The sequence below is a fragment of the Salmo salar genome, unplaced genomic scaffold (assembly GCF_905237065.1).
Source record: "Salmo salar unplaced genomic scaffold, Ssal_v3.1, whole genome shotgun sequence".
Taxonomy (NCBI): Eukaryota; Metazoa; Chordata; class Actinopteri; order Salmoniformes; family Salmonidae; genus Salmo; species Salmo salar.
Window position 1 is genome coordinate 41,826 of NW_025547354.1, and position 18,175 is coordinate 60,000.

The 18,175-nt window shown below is 39.6% G+C and overlaps 1 protein-coding gene across 1 annotated transcript in view; it reads left to right on the plus strand.

Annotated features, from left to right (window-relative positions):
• Window positions 1-10,606: 10,606 nt before the first annotated feature.
• Window positions 10,607-18,175, plus strand: part of LOC106591254 (serine/threonine-protein kinase pim-2) — a 12,992-nt gene continuing 5,423 nt past the window's right edge. Inside the window, exons 1-3 of the mRNA XM_045711200.1 lie at window positions 10,607-10,856; window positions 13,653-14,035; window positions 14,269-14,316. Of these exons, the coding sequence (XP_045567156.1) occupies window positions 10,811-10,856; window positions 13,653-14,035; window positions 14,269-14,316 (477 nt within the window). The 5' untranslated portion in view covers window positions 10,607-10,810. The remainder of the gene's footprint in view (window positions 10,857-13,652; window positions 14,036-14,268; window positions 14,317-18,175) is intronic.

The following is an 18,175-nucleotide window of genomic DNA, read 5'->3' on the forward strand; positions in this document are numbered from 1 at the left end:
TTCATCCACAAGGAGTCATCATTTAGAAAACTCTGGAGGTTCAGTGTCCAAGTTTACAAGGCCAAAACATTTATAAATCTTCAGAACACAGGAAAGTTGTTTACAGGAATGTTATTTATATTCATTTCCCAGAAGCCCTTGCAACATAAACAGGCCATTAACAGAAGGACAAACAGCACAGTTCCACTGTGACGGATCAGCTAAGACAAACATTTTTCACTTCGAATGTTTGCCAAACAAAACCAAAAAAATTGATTTCAAAGTTTAACAAGCCATACAACTCTACGCAGAAGGACAACTTTTAAAAAATGTAAACTGAATATTTTACAACAACGTTTACTGTAAGAACTGTGAAGACGAAAAGAAAAATCTCCCGCAGTTTTTAGCGTGTCCACGTTTTCCTAAAACTCTGCTAAATATCTGCTCTGAATTAACATTAAACCACGTCTGCAGTAAGAATGGAGTCTCAGTTACGACGTGACACACTGACTCGGAAAGAATGGAGTCTCAGCTACGACATGACACACCGACTCGGAAAGAATGGAGTCTCAGTAACGACATGACACACCGACTCAGAAAGAATGGAGTCTCAGTAACGACATGACACACCGACTCAGAAAGAATGGAGTCTCAGCTACGACATGACACACCGACTCGGAAAGAATGGAGTCTCAGCTACGACATGACACACCGACTCAGAAAGAATGGAGTCTCAGTAACGACATGACACACCGACTCAGAAAGAATGGAGTCTCAGCTACGACATGACACACCGACTCGGAAAGAATGGAGTCTCAGCTACGACATGACACACCGACTCGGAAAGAATGGAGTCTCAGCTACGACATGACACACCGACTCGGAAAGAATGGAGTCTCAGCTACGACATGACACACCGACTCGGAAAGAATGGAGTCTCAGCAACGACATGACACACCGACTCGGAAAGAATGGAGTCTCAGCTACGACATGACACACTGACTCGGAAAGAATGGAGTCTCAGCTACGACATGACACACTGACTCGGAAAGAATGGAGTCTCAGCAACGACATGACACACTGACTCGGAAAGAATGGAGTCTCAGCTACGACATGACACACCGACTCGGAAAGAATGGAGTCTCAGCTACGACATGACACACCGACTCGGAAAGAATGGAGTCTCAGCTACGACATGACACACTGACTCGGAAAGAATGGAGTCTCAGCTACGACATGACACACTGACTCGGAAAGAATGGAGTCTCAGCTACGACATGACACACCGACTCGGAAAGAATGGAGTCTCAGCTACCTATACTAACTTTATAAAATTCAAACTTGCACTTCCAATCAGAGACAGCGAAAGACACCTGCCTCTGATTATGCATGAATATAATTGCTCACTGTTTGTCGTGGGCATTTCCTGCCTTAAGTTTGCCCACTTTGCCAATGAAATAATCATTTAAATAATTGGCAACATCAAATGTTTTTTTTGTGATGAATAAAGCCGTCTGATTCGATGAAAGACGGAGTTGAATTTGTCTTTCTGCCCATAATTTCATTTTAAAAGTACTGCAAAGTTTTTTTCCCCCATCATTCTTTATATCATTGATCTTGGATTCATAATACAGGTTCTTCTCCTTTTTGTTGAGTTTTAGTCACATAATTTCTCAATTTTTGCAGGAAGTCTCAGCCAGTCAGATGTACAGCCAGACTTATTAGCCACTTCCTTTTGCCCCCCATCTCTTTCAATCATTTTTTTAATTCCTCGTCAATCCACGGAGCCTTAACAGTTCTAACAGTCCGTTTCTTAACAGGTTTCATGTTCATCAATAATCGGGACAGAAGCAATTTCATAAATACATCAAGTGCAGCGTCTGGAAACTCCTCATTTAATCACATCAGACCAACAAATATTTTTTTAACATCGTCCACATAAGAGTCACAGCTAAATATTTTGTATGATCTCTTACACACTATTTTTAGGCCCCAGCTGTTGGAACTTTGTCTTTCCTGGATATGTCCGCTATATCGTGATCACTGCATCCAATGGGTACGGATACAGCTTCAGAACAAAAGGTTCTACAGTATTAATAAACATGTGATCGATACATGTGGACGATCTTGTTCCTGTAGTGTTTTGTAAACACCCTTTTGGTAGGGTTGATTAATAACCCGAACCTGATTACAGGCACTGGTTACAGCGAGAAGCTGAGTCTTGAGCGGACAGCTCGATGAAAACCAGTCGATATTCAGGTCCCCAAGAAAGCAAACGTCTCTGTTTACATCACAGACACTATCAAGCATTTCACACATTATATTTAGATACTGACTGTTAGCACTTGGTGGCTAATAGAGTATTATGGATAAGAGGAGGGTAGGCTGTGCAGGTAGGCTAGTCTACAAAATGAGAGTATTATGGATAAGCGGAGGGTAGGCCGTGCAGGTAGGCTAGTCTACAAAATGAGAGTATTATGGATAAGAGGAGGGTAGGCTGTGCAGGTAGGCTAGTCTACAAAATGAGAGTATTATGGATAAGAGGAGGGTAGGCCGTGCAGGTAGGCTAGTCTACAAAATGAGAGTATTATGGATAAGAGGAGGGTAGGCCGTGCAGGTAGGCTAGTCTACAAAATGAGAGTATTATGGATAAGAGGAGGGTAGGCTGTGCAGGTAGGCTAGTCTACAAAATGAGAGTATTATGGATAAGAGGAGGGTAGGCTGTGCAGGTAGGCTAGTCTACAAAATGAGAGTATTATGGATAAGAGGAGGGAAGGCCGTGCAGGTAGGCTAGTCTACAAAATGAGAGTATTATGGATAAGAGGAGGGTAGGCTGTGCAGGTAGGCTAGTCTACAAAATGAGAGTATTATGGATAAGAGGAGGGTAGGCTGTGCAGGTAGGCTAGTCTACAAAATGAGAGTATTATGGATAAGAGGAGGGTAGGCTGTGCAGGTAGGCTAGTCTACAAAATGAGAGTATTATGGATAAGAGGAGGGTAGGCTGTGCAGGTAGGCTAGTCTACAAAATGAGAGTATTATGGATAAGAGGAGGGTAGGCTGTGCAGGTAGGCTAGTCTACAAAATGAGAGTATTATGGATAAGAGGAGGGTAGGCCGTGCAGGTAGGCTAGTCTACAAAATGAGAGTATTATGGATAAGAGGAGGGTAGGCCGTGCAGGTAGGCTAGTCTACAAAATGAGAGTATTATGGATAAGAGGAGGGTAGGCTGTGCAGGTAGGCTAGTCTACAAAATGAGAGTATTATGGATAAGAGGAGGGTAGGCTGTGCAGGTAGGCTAGTCTACAAAATGAGAGTATTATGGATAAGAGGAGGGTAGGCTGTGCAGGTAGGCTAGTCTACAAAATGAGAGTATTATGGATAAGAGGAGGGTAGGCTGTGCAGGTAGGCTAGTCTACAAAATGAGAGTATTATGGATAAGAGGAGGGTAGGCTGTGCAGGTAGGCTAGTCTACAAAATGAGAGTTGTAAAGGGAAAGGGGGGATACCTAGTCAGTTGGAAAGGGAAAGGGGGATACCTAGTCAGTTGGAAAGGGAAATGGGGATACCTAGTCAGTTGGAAAGGGAAAGGGGGATACCTAGTCAGTTGGAAAGGGGGGATACCTAGTCAGTTGGAAAGGGAAAGGAGGGATACCTAGTCAGTTGGAAAGGGGGATACCTAGTCAGTTGGAAAGGGAAAGGGGGATACCTAGTCAGTTGGAAAGGGGGGATACCTAGTCAGTTGGAAAGGGAAAGGGGGATACCTAGTCAGTTGGAAAGGGAAAGGGGGATACCTAGTCAGTTGGAAAGGGAAAGGGGGATACCTAGTCAGTTGGAAAGGGAAAGGGGGATACCTAGTCAGTTGGAAAGGGAAATGGGGATACCTAGTCAGTTGGAAAGGGAAAGGGGGATACCTAGTCAGTTGGAAAGGGAAAGGGGGATACCTAGTCAGTTGGAAAGGGAAAGGGGGATACCTAGTCAGTTGGAAAGGGAAAGGGGGATACCTAGTCAGTTGGAAAGGGGGGATACCTAGTCAGTTGGAAAGGAAAGGGGGGATACCTAGTCAGTTGGAAAGGGAAAGGGGGATACCTAGTCAGTTGGAAAGGGAAAGGGGGATACCTAGTCAGTTGGAAAGGGGGGATACCTAGTCAGTTGGAAAGGGAAAGGGGGATACCTAGTCAGTTGGAAAGGGGGGATACCTAGTCAGTTGGAAAGGGGGGATACCTAGTCAGTTGGAAAGGGAAAGGGGGATACCTAGTCAGTTGGAAAGGGAAATGGGGGATACCTAGTCAGTTGGAAAGGGAAAGGGGGATACCTAGTCAGTTGGAAAGGGGGATACCTAGTCAGTTGGAAAGGGAAAGGGGGATACCTAGTCAGTTGGAAAGGGAAATGGGGGATACCTAGTCAGTTGGAAAGGGAAAGGGGGGATACCTAGTCAGTTGGAAAGGGAAAGGGGGGATACCTAGTCAGTTGAAAGGAAAGGGGGGATACCTAGTCAGTTGGAAGGAAAGGGGGGATACCTAGTCAGTTGGAAAGGGAAAGGGGGGATACCTAGTCAGTTGGAAAGGGGGATACCTAGTCAGTTGTAAAGGGAAAGGGGGATACCTAGTCAGTTGGAAAGGGAAATGGGGATACCTAGTCAGTTGGAAAGGGGGGATACCTAGTCAGTTGGAAAGGGAAAGGGGGATACCTAGTCAGTTGGAAAGGGAAATGGGGATACCTAGTCAGTTGGAAAGGGAAATGGGGATACCTAGTCAGTTGGAAAGGGAAAGGGGGGATACCTAGTCAGTTGGAAAGGGAAAGGGGGATACCTAGTCAGTTGGAAAGGGAAAGGGGGATACCTAGTCAGTTGGAAAGGGAAATGGGGATACCTAGTCAGTTGGAAAGGGAAAGGGGGGATACCTAGTCAGTTGGAAAGGGAAAGGGGGGATACCTAGTCAGTTGGGAAAGGGGGGATACCTAGTCAGTTGTACAACTGAATGCATTCAACTGAAACGTGTCTTCCGTATTTAACGCCTCTGAACAACCTTTCAACTGCAAAGGTTTCATTTGGTTAGTGAGAATGACTGATTTATAACTCAAATTTCTATGTGAATTTGATCGGGTCGCCTCAACAACAACAAAAAACTGAACAAAACTGCATCCTTTAAGCCCAATCACCCTTAACGGTGAATACCATCACAGAGTGGGACATCAACAACACTGTAAACATCCCATGAAAAGGAAATCATGGGGGGGGACTAGTTAGTAGCTATAACAGGGTAATAGACTAGTTAGTAGCTATAACAGGGTAATAGTTAGTAGCTATAACAGGGTAATAGACTAGTTAGTAGCTATAACAGGGTAATAGACTAGTTAGTAGCTATAACAGGGTAATAGACTAGTTAGTAGCTATAACAGGGTAATAGACTAGTTAGTAGCTATAACAGGGTAATAGCCTAGTTAGTAGCTATAACAGGGTAATAGCCTAGTTAGTAGCTATAACAGGGTAATAGTTAGTAGCTATAACAGGGTAATAGTTAGTAGCTATAACAGGGTAATAGTTAGTAGCTATAACAGGGTAATAGTTAGTAGCTATAACAGGGTAATAGTTAGTAGCTATAACAGGGTAATAGTTAGTAGCTATAACAGGGTAATAGCCTAGTTAGTAGCTATAACAGGGTAATAGACTAGTTAGTAGCTATAACAGGGTAATAGCCTAGTTAGTAGCTATAACAGGGTAATAGACTAGTTAGTAGCTATAACAGGGTAATAGCCTAGTTAGTAGCTATAACAGGGTAATAGCCTAGTTAGTAGCTATAACAGGGTAAGCCTAGTTAGTAGCTATAACAGGGTAAGCTAGTTAGTAGCTATAACAGGGTAAAGCTAGTTAGTAGCTATAACAGGGTAATAGTTAGTAGCTATAACAGGGTAATAGTTAGTAGCTATAACAGGGTAATAGTTAGTAGCTATAACAGGGTAATAGTTAGTAGCTATAACAGGGTAATAGCCTAGTTAGTAGCTATAACAGGGTAATAGACTAGTTAGTAGCTATAACAGGGTAATAGTTAGTAGCTATAACAGGGTAATAGCCTAGTTAGTAGCTATAACAGGGTAATAGTTAGTAGCTATAACAGGGTAATAGTTAGTAGCTATAACAGGGTAATAGACTAGTTAGTAGCTATAACAGGGTAATAGCCTAGTTAGTAGCTATAACAGGGTAATAGTTAGTGTCTATAACAGGGTAATAGTTAGTAGCTATAACAGGGTAATAGCCTAGTTAGTAGCTATAACAGGGTAATAGCCTAGTTAGTAGCTATAACAGGGTAATAGACTAGTTAGTAGCTATAACAGGGTAATAGACTAGTTAGTAGCTATAACAGGGTATTAGTTAGTAGCTATAACAGGGTAATAGACTAGTTAGTAGCTATAACAGGGTAATAGACTAGTTAGTAGCTATAACAGGGTAATAGTTAGTAGCTACAACAGGGTAATAGTTAGTAGCTATAACAGGGTAATAGTTAGTAGCTATAACAGGGTAATAGCCTAGTTAGTAGCTATAACAGGGTAATAGACTAGTTAGTAGCTATAACAGGGTAATGCTAGTTAGTAGCTATAACAGGGTAATGACTAGTTAGTAGCTATAACAGGGTAATAGTTAGTAGCTATAACAGGGTAATAGCCTAGTTAGTAGCTATAACAGGGTAATAGCCTAGTTAGTAGCTATAACAGGGTAATAGTTAGTGTCTATAACAGGGTAATAGTTAGTAGCTATAACAGGGTAATAGCCTAGTTAGTAGCTATAACAGGGTAATAGACTAGTTAGTAGCTATAACAGGGTAATAGACTAGTTAGTAGCTATAACAGGGTAATAGACTAGTTAGTAGCTATAACAGGGTAATAGACTAGTTAGTAGCTATAACAGGGTAATAGTTAGTAGCTACAACAGGGTAATAGTTAGTAGCTATAACAGGGTAATAGACTAGTTAGTAGCTATAACAGGGTAATAGCCTAGTTAGTAGCTATAACAGGGTAATAGCCTAGTTAGTAGCTATAACAGGGTAATAGACTAGTTAGTAGCTATAACAGGGTAATAGACTAGTTAGTAGCTATAACAGGGTAATAGACTAGTTAGTAGCTATAACAGGGTAATAGTTAGTAGCTACAACAGGGTAATAGTTAGTAGCTATAACAGGGTAATAGACTAGTTAGTAGCTATAACAGGGTAATAGCCTAGTTATTAGCTATAACAGGGTAATAGGCTAGTTAGTAGCTATAACAGGGTAATAGACTAGTTAGTAGCTATAACAGGGTACTCAGTAGACTAGTCTCCATAACGTCCCAACACTCAACTCACATCCACAGACTACTTTTACATTTTAGTCATTTAGCAGACGCTCTTATCCAGAGCGACTTACAATTTCATACATTTTTTTTTTCTTTCCGTACTGGCCCCCCCGTGGGAATCGAACCCACAACCCTGGAGTTGCAAACACCATGCTCTACCAACTGAGCTACAGGGAACACTAGCGCTGGACTAGCGCTGGTCCCTATAGTGGTCAAGTCAATCGTGCCTGTGATCTAACTAGCCTACCAGTATACCATCACACTGATCGGGCAAAACGGTGTAATAACAGCGCGATACTACCGACACAGTTGAGAAGGTTTCCCCTAACGAACAGGACTACTTCTCCGGTAGCTTAGCCCACCACCGGGCTGCGCACAACGTTTGGCTCCACGGTTTGTTGCAAAGCACACAGCCGTGTGAATGATTTTCTGCAACTAGCGTTGCTCTAGATAGAGCCTCACCAGTTACACACACACACACACACACACACACACACATACACAAACACAGTCATCGTCAATGTCTGTTGAGAAACAAGAGAAAGTTGTTTATGGTCCAGATAGAGGAGGGGAAGGGAGAGAGAGACGTGTTTATCTGTCGTCGCAGCCCTTCGTCTCTCACCCCTTCTTCTCTTATCTCTTTCTCTCCCCCCTCCCTCCTCCCTCCCTCCCTCCCTCCCCTCACCTCTCCCCCAGACTTTACAACACATCAAACCCCAACTCGACCAAACACAGACGCGTTTGCCTAAAAAGCAATATGGAAAACCAAAAGTTAATAGCCGAATTCACGCCAGAGACACGTAACTAGTTTCTACTCGTGTGTCCCGTTATAACGGTAACACAGAGACACGTAACTAGTTTCTACTCGTGTGTCCCGTTATAACGGTAACACAGAGACACGTAACTAGTTTCTACTCGTGTGTCCCGTTATAACGGTAACACAGAGACACGTAACTAGTTTCTACTCGTGTGTCCCGTTATAACGGTAACACAGAGACACGTAACTTCCTTATTCATGAGAAATACATTCTGGACATTCCACATCACTCACCTCGTTGAGTCGCGTCCTCCGCTGCGTTTATTTGTTTTCCTTCCTTCTGTCTGTCTCTCTCTCTCTCTCTCTCTCTCTCTCTCTCTCTCTCTCTCTCTCTCTCTCTCTCTCTCCTCCCTTCCAGATGACAGCTCCAGCAAGGTCCCCGTGTCTGCGCAGCTGCGGGAAGCGAAAAGCTCCAATCACAGCGCTTAGTTTTAGTAACTAGTTGTCCTTCTTGTAATTTACTGGTGTTGTTACTATCTCTGTTATGGGATCCCGAGTGGCGCAGCTGTCTAAGGCGCTGCATCTCAGTGCAAAGAGGCGCCACTACAGTCCCTGGTTTTGGATCCAGGCTGTATCACATCCGGCCGTGATTGGGAGTCCAATAGGGCGGCGCACAATTGGCTCAGCGTTGTCTGGGTTTGGCCGTGGGAGGGGGAGGGGGGGAGGGTGGGTCAGGCCGTCATTGTAAATAAGAATTAGTTCTTAACTGACTTGCTTAGTTACTGTAAATAAAGATTACATAAATAAGGAGTGGCCGCCCTGCAAAGATGACTGCGAGAGCACAGTGCAGAATGATCAATGAGGTTTTAAGAAGAATCCTAGAGTGTCAGCTAAAGACTTACAGAAATCTCTGGAACATGTTAACATCTCTGTTGACGGGTCTACGATAATGTAAAACACTAAACAAGAATGGTGTTCATGGGAGGACACCACGGAAGAAGCCACTGCTGTCAAAAACAAAAAATATATATATTTTTTTCTTTAAGTTCGCAAAAGAGCACCTGGGTGTTCTACAGCACTATTGTCTAAATATTCTGTGGACAGATAAAACTACAATTAAGTTGTTTGGAAGGAACACACAACACTATATGTGGAGAACAAAAAGGCACAGCACACCAACATCAAAAACCTCATCCGTACTGTAAAGTATGGTGGAGGGAGCATCATGGTTTGGGGCTGATTTGCTGCCTCAGGGCCTGGACAGCTTGCTATCATCGACGGGAAAAATGTCATTCTTCTCGAAGTTTATCAAGACATTTTGCAGGAGAATGTAAGGCTGTCTGTCTGCCAATAGAAGCTCAACAGAAGTTGGGTGACGCAACAGGACAACGACCCAAAAAGACAAAAAAACCAGAATGTCTTCAACAGATGAAAATACGCCTTCTGGAGTGGCCCAGTCAGAGTCCCTGACATCAACCCGATTGGAGATGCTGTGGGATGACCTCAAGAGAGCAGTTCACACCAGACATCCCAAGAATATTGCTGAACTGAAGCAGTTTTATAAACAAGGAAATTCCTCCTGACCGTTGCGCAGGTCTGATCTGCAACCACAGAAAACGTTTGGTTGATGTTATTGCTGCCAAAGGAAGGTTAACCAGTGATTAAATCCAAGGGTTCACATACTTTTCCCACCCTGCGCTGTGAATGTTTACACGGTGCGTTCAACAGAGACGTGGAAACGTATAATTCTGAGTGTGTTATTAGATTAACTAGACTATGTTTGTTTATTGCAGTGACTTCTGCATCAATCCAGATTATTCCAAAGGGGTTCACATCTGTTTTCTTTCCACTGTTTATGTGTTTTATTATAAAGACATGTTGCTTAAAGAACCTTCCAAACAAAACATAAAATTACTACTCACATTCAGATGAGTGCTTGTGTTGTGGCCCCAAGGTTTCATTTCTCACAGACACACAAACAAGACATCGGATGAAGTGATTGACAACATTCCTGCCTCTTTCCTCTCCAGTCTCCAGGCGCCATTATGATGTCACAACGAGCGTGTTCTCTATCTCTCTTGTGACATCATCAACATTCCTGCCTCTTTCCTCTCCAGTCTCCAGGCGCCATTATGATGTCACAACGAGCGTGTTCTCTATCTCTCTTGTGACATCGTCAACATTCCGTCTCTTTCCTCAAAGCATTCTACAGGTCACGGGGGGGTTTCATTCCACGGTGTTCTGTAGGCTACTTCACCTGGACAGAGAGAGAGAGAGAGAGAGACAGAGAGAAAGAGAGAGAGAGACAGAGACAGAGACAGAGAGAGAGAGAGACAGAGAGACAGAGAGACAGAGAGAGAGAGAGACAGAGAGAGAGACAGAGAGAGAGAGAGACAGAGAGAGAGAGAGAGAGAGAGAGAGAGAGAGAGACAGAGAGAGAGAGAGAGAGAGAGAGAGAGAGACAGAGAGAGAGAGAGAGAGAGAGAGAGAGAGACAGAGAGAGAGAGACAGAGAGAGACAGAGAGAGAGAGACAGAGAGAGAGAGAGAGAGAGAGAGACAGAGAGAGAGAGACAGAGACAGAGACAGAGAGACAGAGAGAGAGAGACCTGGCTATACAGGAGGGTTTTACTCTCTACTAACCCATGGCCCACTACAGCCTCTGTGTGTACGTCTGCAACAGTTATCTCTAAAATCGATCAGTGTGATGATCTAGTGATTAGATTGGGATTTTTGACCAGCTGATTTAGCTACCATGGCATGTAGATCTGTACGCTCCCTCACCACAGGGAAGGATCTAGGTGAGTATGATACTCAAAGAATTACATATGGAATTACATAAAGAATTACTCAAAGAATTACTCATAGAATTACATGTAGAATTACATATAGAATTACATGTAGAATTACTCATAGAATTACTCATAGAATTACATATAGAATTACATATGGAATTACATAAAGAATTACTCAAAGAATTACTCATAGAATTACATGTAGAATTACATGTAGAATTACATATAGAATTACATATGGAATTACATAAAGAATTACTCAAAGAATTACTCATAGAATTACATGTAGAATTACATGTAGAATTACATATGGAATTACATGTAGAATTACTCATAGAATTACATGTAGAATTACATGTAGAATTACATGTAGAATTACATATGGAATTACATATGGAATTACATGTAGAATTACTCATAGAATTACATATAGAATTACATGTAGAATTACATATAGAATTACATATAGAATTACATATAGTATTACATGTAGTATTACATGTAGAATTACATGTAGAATTACATGTAGAATTACATGTAGAATTACATATAGTATTACATATAGAATTACATGTAGAATTACATGTAGAATTACATATAGAATTACATGTGGAATTACATATGGAATTACATGTAGAATTACTCATAGAATTACATATAGTATTACATATAGAATTACATATAGTATTACATATAGAATTACATATAGTATTACATATAGAATTACATGTAGAATTACATATAGTATTACATATAGAATTACATATAGAATTACATATAGTATTACATATAGTATTACTCATAGAATTACATATAGTATTACATATAGAATTACTCATAGAATTACATATAGTATTACATATAGTATTACATATAGTATTACATATAGTATTACATATAGTATTACTCATAGAATTACATATAGTATTACATATAGAATTACATCTAGAATTACATATAGAATTACATATAGAATTACATATAGAATTACATATAGAATTACATATAGAATTACATATAGTATTACTCATAGAATTACATATAGTATTACATATAGAATTACATATAGTATTACATATAGTATTACATATAGTATTACTCATAGAATTACATATAGTATTACATATAGAATTACATCTAGAATTACATATAGTATTACATATGGAATTACATATAGAATTACTCATAGAATTACATATAGTAACACCATTCTGTTGTTGGGGGGGGGGTATGTCCACACCATTCTGTTGTTGTGGGGGGGGTATGTCCACACCATTCTGTTGTTGGGGGGGGTATGTCCACACCATTCTGTTGTTGGGGGGGGTATGTCCACACCATTCTGTTGTTGCGGGGGGGGGGTATGTCCACACCATTCTGTTGTTGGGGGGGTATGTCCACACCATTCTGTTGTTGGGGGGGGGTGTATGTCCACACCATTCTGTTGTTGGGGGGGTATGTCCACACCATTCTGTTGTTGGGGGGGTATGTCCACACCATTCTGTTGTTGGGGGGGGTATGTCCACACCATTCTGTTGTTGGGGGGGGGTATGTCCACACCATTAAAAATATTTACCTTTCTTACATTCACAAGTGCAACACACCAAATTAAAGCTTAACTTCTTGTTAATCTAGCCACCATGTCAGATTTCCAAAAGGCTTTACGGCGAAAGCAAACCATGCTATTATCTGAGGACAGCGCCCCATCAAACAAGCACACGACAATCACATTTTCAACCCGCCAGGCGCGACACAAAACTCAGAAATAACGATATAATTCATGCCTTACCTTTTGAAGATCTTCTGTTGGCACTCCAATATGTCCCAGAAACATCACAAATGGTCCTTTTTGTTCGATTAATTCCGTCGTTATATCTCCAAAATGTCCATTTATTTGGCGCGTTTGATTCAGAAAAACACCGGTTCCAACTCGCGCAACATGACTACAAATTATTTAATAAATTACCTGTTAACGCTGTCCAAAACATTTCAAACAACTTTCCTAATCCAACTTTAGGTATTTTAAAACGTAAATAATCGATCAAATTTAACACGGGATAAACTGTGTTCAATACCGGATAAAAACAACGTGAAGCGCGTGACCTGGAGTTTTACCTGGAGCGCGCATCAAAACAGTGGAGTCCACTCGGCTGGACCCTCGTTCTGAAAAAGCCGTACTTCTTCATTTCTCTAAAGAAAAACATCAACCAATTTCTAAAGACTGTTGACATCTAGTGGAAGCGATAGGAACTGCAACCAAGTCCCAAAGAAATCTAGGTTCCCATAGAAAATAACGGGAAAACAGAGTCACCTCAACAACAACAAAAAATATTCCTGGATGGTTTGTCCTCGGGGTTTCGCCTGCCAAATAAGTTCTGTTATACTCCACAGACATAATTTTAACAGTTTTAGAAACTTAAGAGTGTTTTCTATCCAAATCTACCAATTATATGCATATCCTGGCTTCTGGGCCTGAGTAGCAGGCAGTTTACTTTGGGCACACTTTTCATCCGGACGTGAAAATACCACCCCCTATCCAAAACAGGTTTTAGCATACTTAAAGTGATGCTCCAGAACTTTTGTATAATTTCAGATAGTATGTTTGAAAGTAGTGCCCACGAGGCAAAACTGGGTTACCGAAAATTGTGCACTACGTAATCCGTAACGAAAAATGTTACGTCCTGCAATTATAATTGTTTTTTTGTGCAATTCTTATATATGATACGTTACAAATTCTAATATACGTACAATATGTTACGAAGTCCTTAAGATCCCGGACTGCATCTTTAATTACCCCCTTCTCAGACACCCACACCAGCCCTCTGGCCAATGAAGGAGGGGCGAACGAGGGACTCGGCAGACTCACCCTGAGGGATGAGAGAGCAGAGAGGAGGAGGCGGAGGAACAGGAAGAGCTCCGAGAGGAGTACGGGAGGAAGAGGAGAGAGGAAGAGGAAAGGGAGGAGTCAGAAGGAAGAGGAGGAGGAGGGGTATCTGTCTTTAGAGAATATATTTGGCTCCTCCTACATGTCCGGCACCACGCAGGTCAACGCGTTACAGCCCCCACAATGCAACAGTAGAGAACCAACTCCGGATCCAGTCGCAGAGAGGTTTGTAGAGTTGGGTTGTCTGGGAGACGGAGGCTACGGGACCGTCTACGCTGGTTACCGCAGAGAAGACAACCTACCTGTGAGAAGCATTTAATAAAACACACACACACACACACGCACGCACGCACACACACACACACACACACACACACACACACACTTGTGTTTGTCCATTGGAATTGCAGTATTATTTGTCAATGTTTGTGTGTGTGTGTGTGTGTGTGTGTGTGTGTGTGTGTGTGTGTGTGTGTGTGTGTGTGTGTGTGTGTGTGTGTGTGTGTGTGTGTGTGTGTGTGTGTGTTTTCTCTGTAGGTGGCTATAAAACGTGTCCCCTTGGCCAAAGTGTTGCGCATACCTGTGGTGAGTTACGTTACGTTAAGTTATCATACCTGTGGTGAGTCTGTGGTAGTCTATAGTAGTCTGTAGTAGTCTATAGTAGTATGTAGTAGTCTATAGTAGTATTAGTAGTCTGTAGTAATCTATTGTAGTCTATAGTAGTCTATAGTAGTATATAGTAGTATATAGTAGTATATAGGAGTTTATAGTAATTTATAGTAGTCTATAGTAGTCTGTGGTAGTCTGTGGCAGTCTATAGTAGTCTATAGTAGTATGTAGTAGTCTATAGTAGTATTAGTAGTCTGTAGTAATCTATTGTAGTCTATAGTAGTCTATAGTAGTATATAGTAGTATATAGTAGTATTAGTAGTCTGTAGTAATCTATTGTAATCTATTGTAGTCTATAGTAGTATAGAGTAGTATTAGTAGTCTGTAGTAATCTATTGTAATCTATTGTAGTCTATAGTAGTCTATAGTAGTCTATAGTAGTATGTAGTAGTCTATAGTAGTATTAGTAGTCTGTAGTAATCTATTGTAGTCTATAGTAGTCTGTAGTAGTCTATAGTAGTATGTAGTAGTCTATAGTAGTCTGATTCAGTTTGTAATAGTCTATAGTAGTCTGTAGTAATCTATTGTAGTCTATAGTAGTCTATAGTAGTATGTAGTAGTCTATAGTAGTCTGTAGTAATCTATAGTAGTATGTAGTAGTCTATAGTAGTATGTAGTAGTCTGTAGTAATCTATTGTAGTCTATAGTAGTCTGATTCAGTTTGTAGTAGTCTATAGTAGTCTGTGGTAATCTGTAATAGTCTATAGTAGTCTGATTCAGGCTGTAGTAGTCTATAGTAGTCTGTAGTAGTCTATAGTAGTCTGTAGTAGTCTATAGTAGTCTGTAGTAGTCTACAGTAGTATTAGTAGTCTGTAGTAATCTATTGTAGTCTATAGTAGTCTGCAGTAATCTATTGTAGTCTATAGTAGTCTGATTCAGTTTGTAATAGTCTATAGTAGTCTGTAGTAATCTATTGTAGTCTATAGTAGTATGTAGTAGTATGTAGTAGTCTATAGTAGTCTGTAGTAATCTATTGTAGTCTATAGTAGTCTATAGTAGTATGTGGTAGTCTATAGTAGTATGTAGTAATCTATAGTAGTATGTAGTAGTCCATAGTAGTATTAGTAGTCTGTAGTAGTCTATAGTAGTCTGATTCAGTTTGTAACAGTCTATAGTAGTTTCTAGTAGTCTGTAGTAGTCTAATTCAGTTTGTAGTAGTCAGTAGTTGGTCTTTAGTAGTCTGTGGTCATCTGTAGTAATCTATTGTAGTCTATAGTAGTTTGAAGTAGTCTATAGTAGTCTGTGGTAATCTGTAGTAGTTTGTAGTAGTCTGATTCAGGCTGTAGTAGTCTATAGTAGTTTGTAGTGGTCTGATTCTGTTTGTAGTAGTCTGTAGTAGTCTGTAGTAGTCTATAGTAGTCTATAGTAGTCTGTGGTAATCTGTAGTAGTTTGTAGTAGTCTGTAGTAGTCTGTAGTAGTCTATAGTAGTTTGTAGTAGTCTGATTCTGTTTGTAGTAGTCTGTAGTAGTCTGTAGTAGTCTGTAGTAGTTTGTAGTAGTCTATAGTAGTCTGTAGTAGTCTGATTCTGTTTGTAGTAGTCTATAGTAGTTTGAAGTAGTCTATAGTAGCCTCTAGTAGTCTTATTTAGTTTGTAGTAGTCTATAGTAGTCTCTTGTAGTATTAGTAGTCTGTAGCAGTTATTTGTGATCTGTAGTAGTCTACAGTGGTATATAGTAGTATGAAGTAGTCTATAGCAGTCTGATTAAGTCTGTATTAGTATAAGTAGTCTAGTAGTCTATAGTCTGTAGTAGTCTGTTGTTGTCTGTAGTAATCTATTGTAGTCTGTAGTAATCTATAGTAGTCTGTAGTAATCTATAGTAGTCTGTGGTAGTCAATATTAGTCCATAGTAGTCTGTATTAGTCTGTAGTAGTCTGTAGTAATCTGTATTAGTCTATAGTAGTCTGTAGTAGTCTGTATTAGTCTATAGTAGTCTGTAGTAATCTGTTGTTGTCTGTAGTAATCTATAGTAGTCTGTGGTAGTATGTAGTAGTCTGTAGTAGTATATCGTATTCTGTAGTAGTATATAGTAGTCTGCAGTAGTATATAGTAGTCTGCAGTAGTATATAGTAGTCTGTAGTAGTATATAGTAGTCTGTAGTAGTATATAGTAGTCTGCGGTAGTATATAGTAGTCTGTGGTAGTATATAGTAGTCTGTGGTAGTCTGTTGTCTGTAGTAATCTATTCTAATCTATTGTAATCTGCCCTCTGTAGTAGTCTATAGTAGTTTGCAGTAGTCTGTAGTAGTTTAATTCAGTTTGCAGTAGTCTGTAGTTGGTCTATGGTAGTCTGTGGTCATCTGTGGAAATCTATAGTAGTTTGTAGTAGTCTGTAGTAGTCTGATTCTGTTTGTAGTAGTCTATGATAGTTTGAAGTAGTCTATAGTAGTCTGTAGTAATATGTGGTAGTCTATTGTAGTCTGATTGGGTCTGTAGTAGTCTATAGTAGTTTGAAGTAGTCTATAGTAGTCTGTAGTAATCTGTGGTAGTCTGATTCGGTCTGTAGTAGTCTATAGTAGTTTGAAGTAGTCTATAGTAGTCTGTAGTAATCTGTAGTAGTCTGATTCGGTCTGTAGTAGTCTATAGTAGTCTGTAGTAGTCTGTAGTAGTTAATAGTAGTCTGTAGTAGTCTAAAGTAGTATGTAGTAGTCTGATTCAGTTTGTAGTAGTCTGTAGTAGTCTGTAGTAGTATATAGTAATCTATAGTAGTCTTTAGTAGTCTATAGTAGTCTATAGTAATCTATAGTAGTCTGTAGTAATCTATAGTAGTCTGTAGTAGTCTATAGTAATCTATAATAGTATATAGTAGTCTATAGTAGTCTATAACAATCTGTAGTAATCTATAGTAGTCTATAGTAGTCTAATAATCTGTAGTAATCTATAGTAATCTGTAGTAATATAATAATCTGTAGTAATCTATAGTAATCTATAGTAATCTATAGTAGTCTGTAGTAATCTATAGTAATCTATAGTAGTCTGTAGTAATCTATAGTAATCTATAGTAGTCTGTAGTAATCTATAGTAGTCTATAGTAATCTATAGTAGTCTGTAGCAATCTATAGTAATCTATAGTATTCTATAGTAATCTATAGTAGTCTGTAGTAATCTATAGTAATCTATAGTAGTCTGTAGTAATCTATAGTAATCTATAGTAGTCTGTAGTAATCTATAGTAGTCTGTAGTAATCTATAGTAATATAATAATCTGTAGTAATCTATAGTAGTCTATAGTAGTATGTAGTAATCTATAGTAGTCTGTAGTAGTCTGTAGTAGTATGTAGTAGTCTGTAGTAGTATATAGTAATCTATAGTAGTCTATAATAATCTGTAGTAATCTATAGTAATATAATAATCTGTAGTAATCTATAGTAGTCCATAGTAGTATGTAGTAATCTATAGTAGTCTGTAGTAGTCTGTAGTAGTATGTAGTAGTCTGTAGTAATATATAGTAATCTATAGTAGTATATAGTAATCTATAGTAGTCTATAGTAATCTATAGTAGTCTATAGTAATCTATAGTAATATAATAATCTGTAGTAATCTATAGTAATCTATAGTAGTATATAGTAATCTATAGTAATCTATAGTAGTCTATAGTAGTCTGTAGTAGTCTATAGTAATCTATAGTAGTATATAGTAATCTATAGTAATCTATAGTAGTCTATAGTAGTCTGTAGTAGTCTATAGTAATCTATAGTAATGTATAGTAGTCTATAGTAGTCTGTAGTAGTCTATAGTAATCTATAGTAATCTATAGTATTCTATAGTAATCTATAGT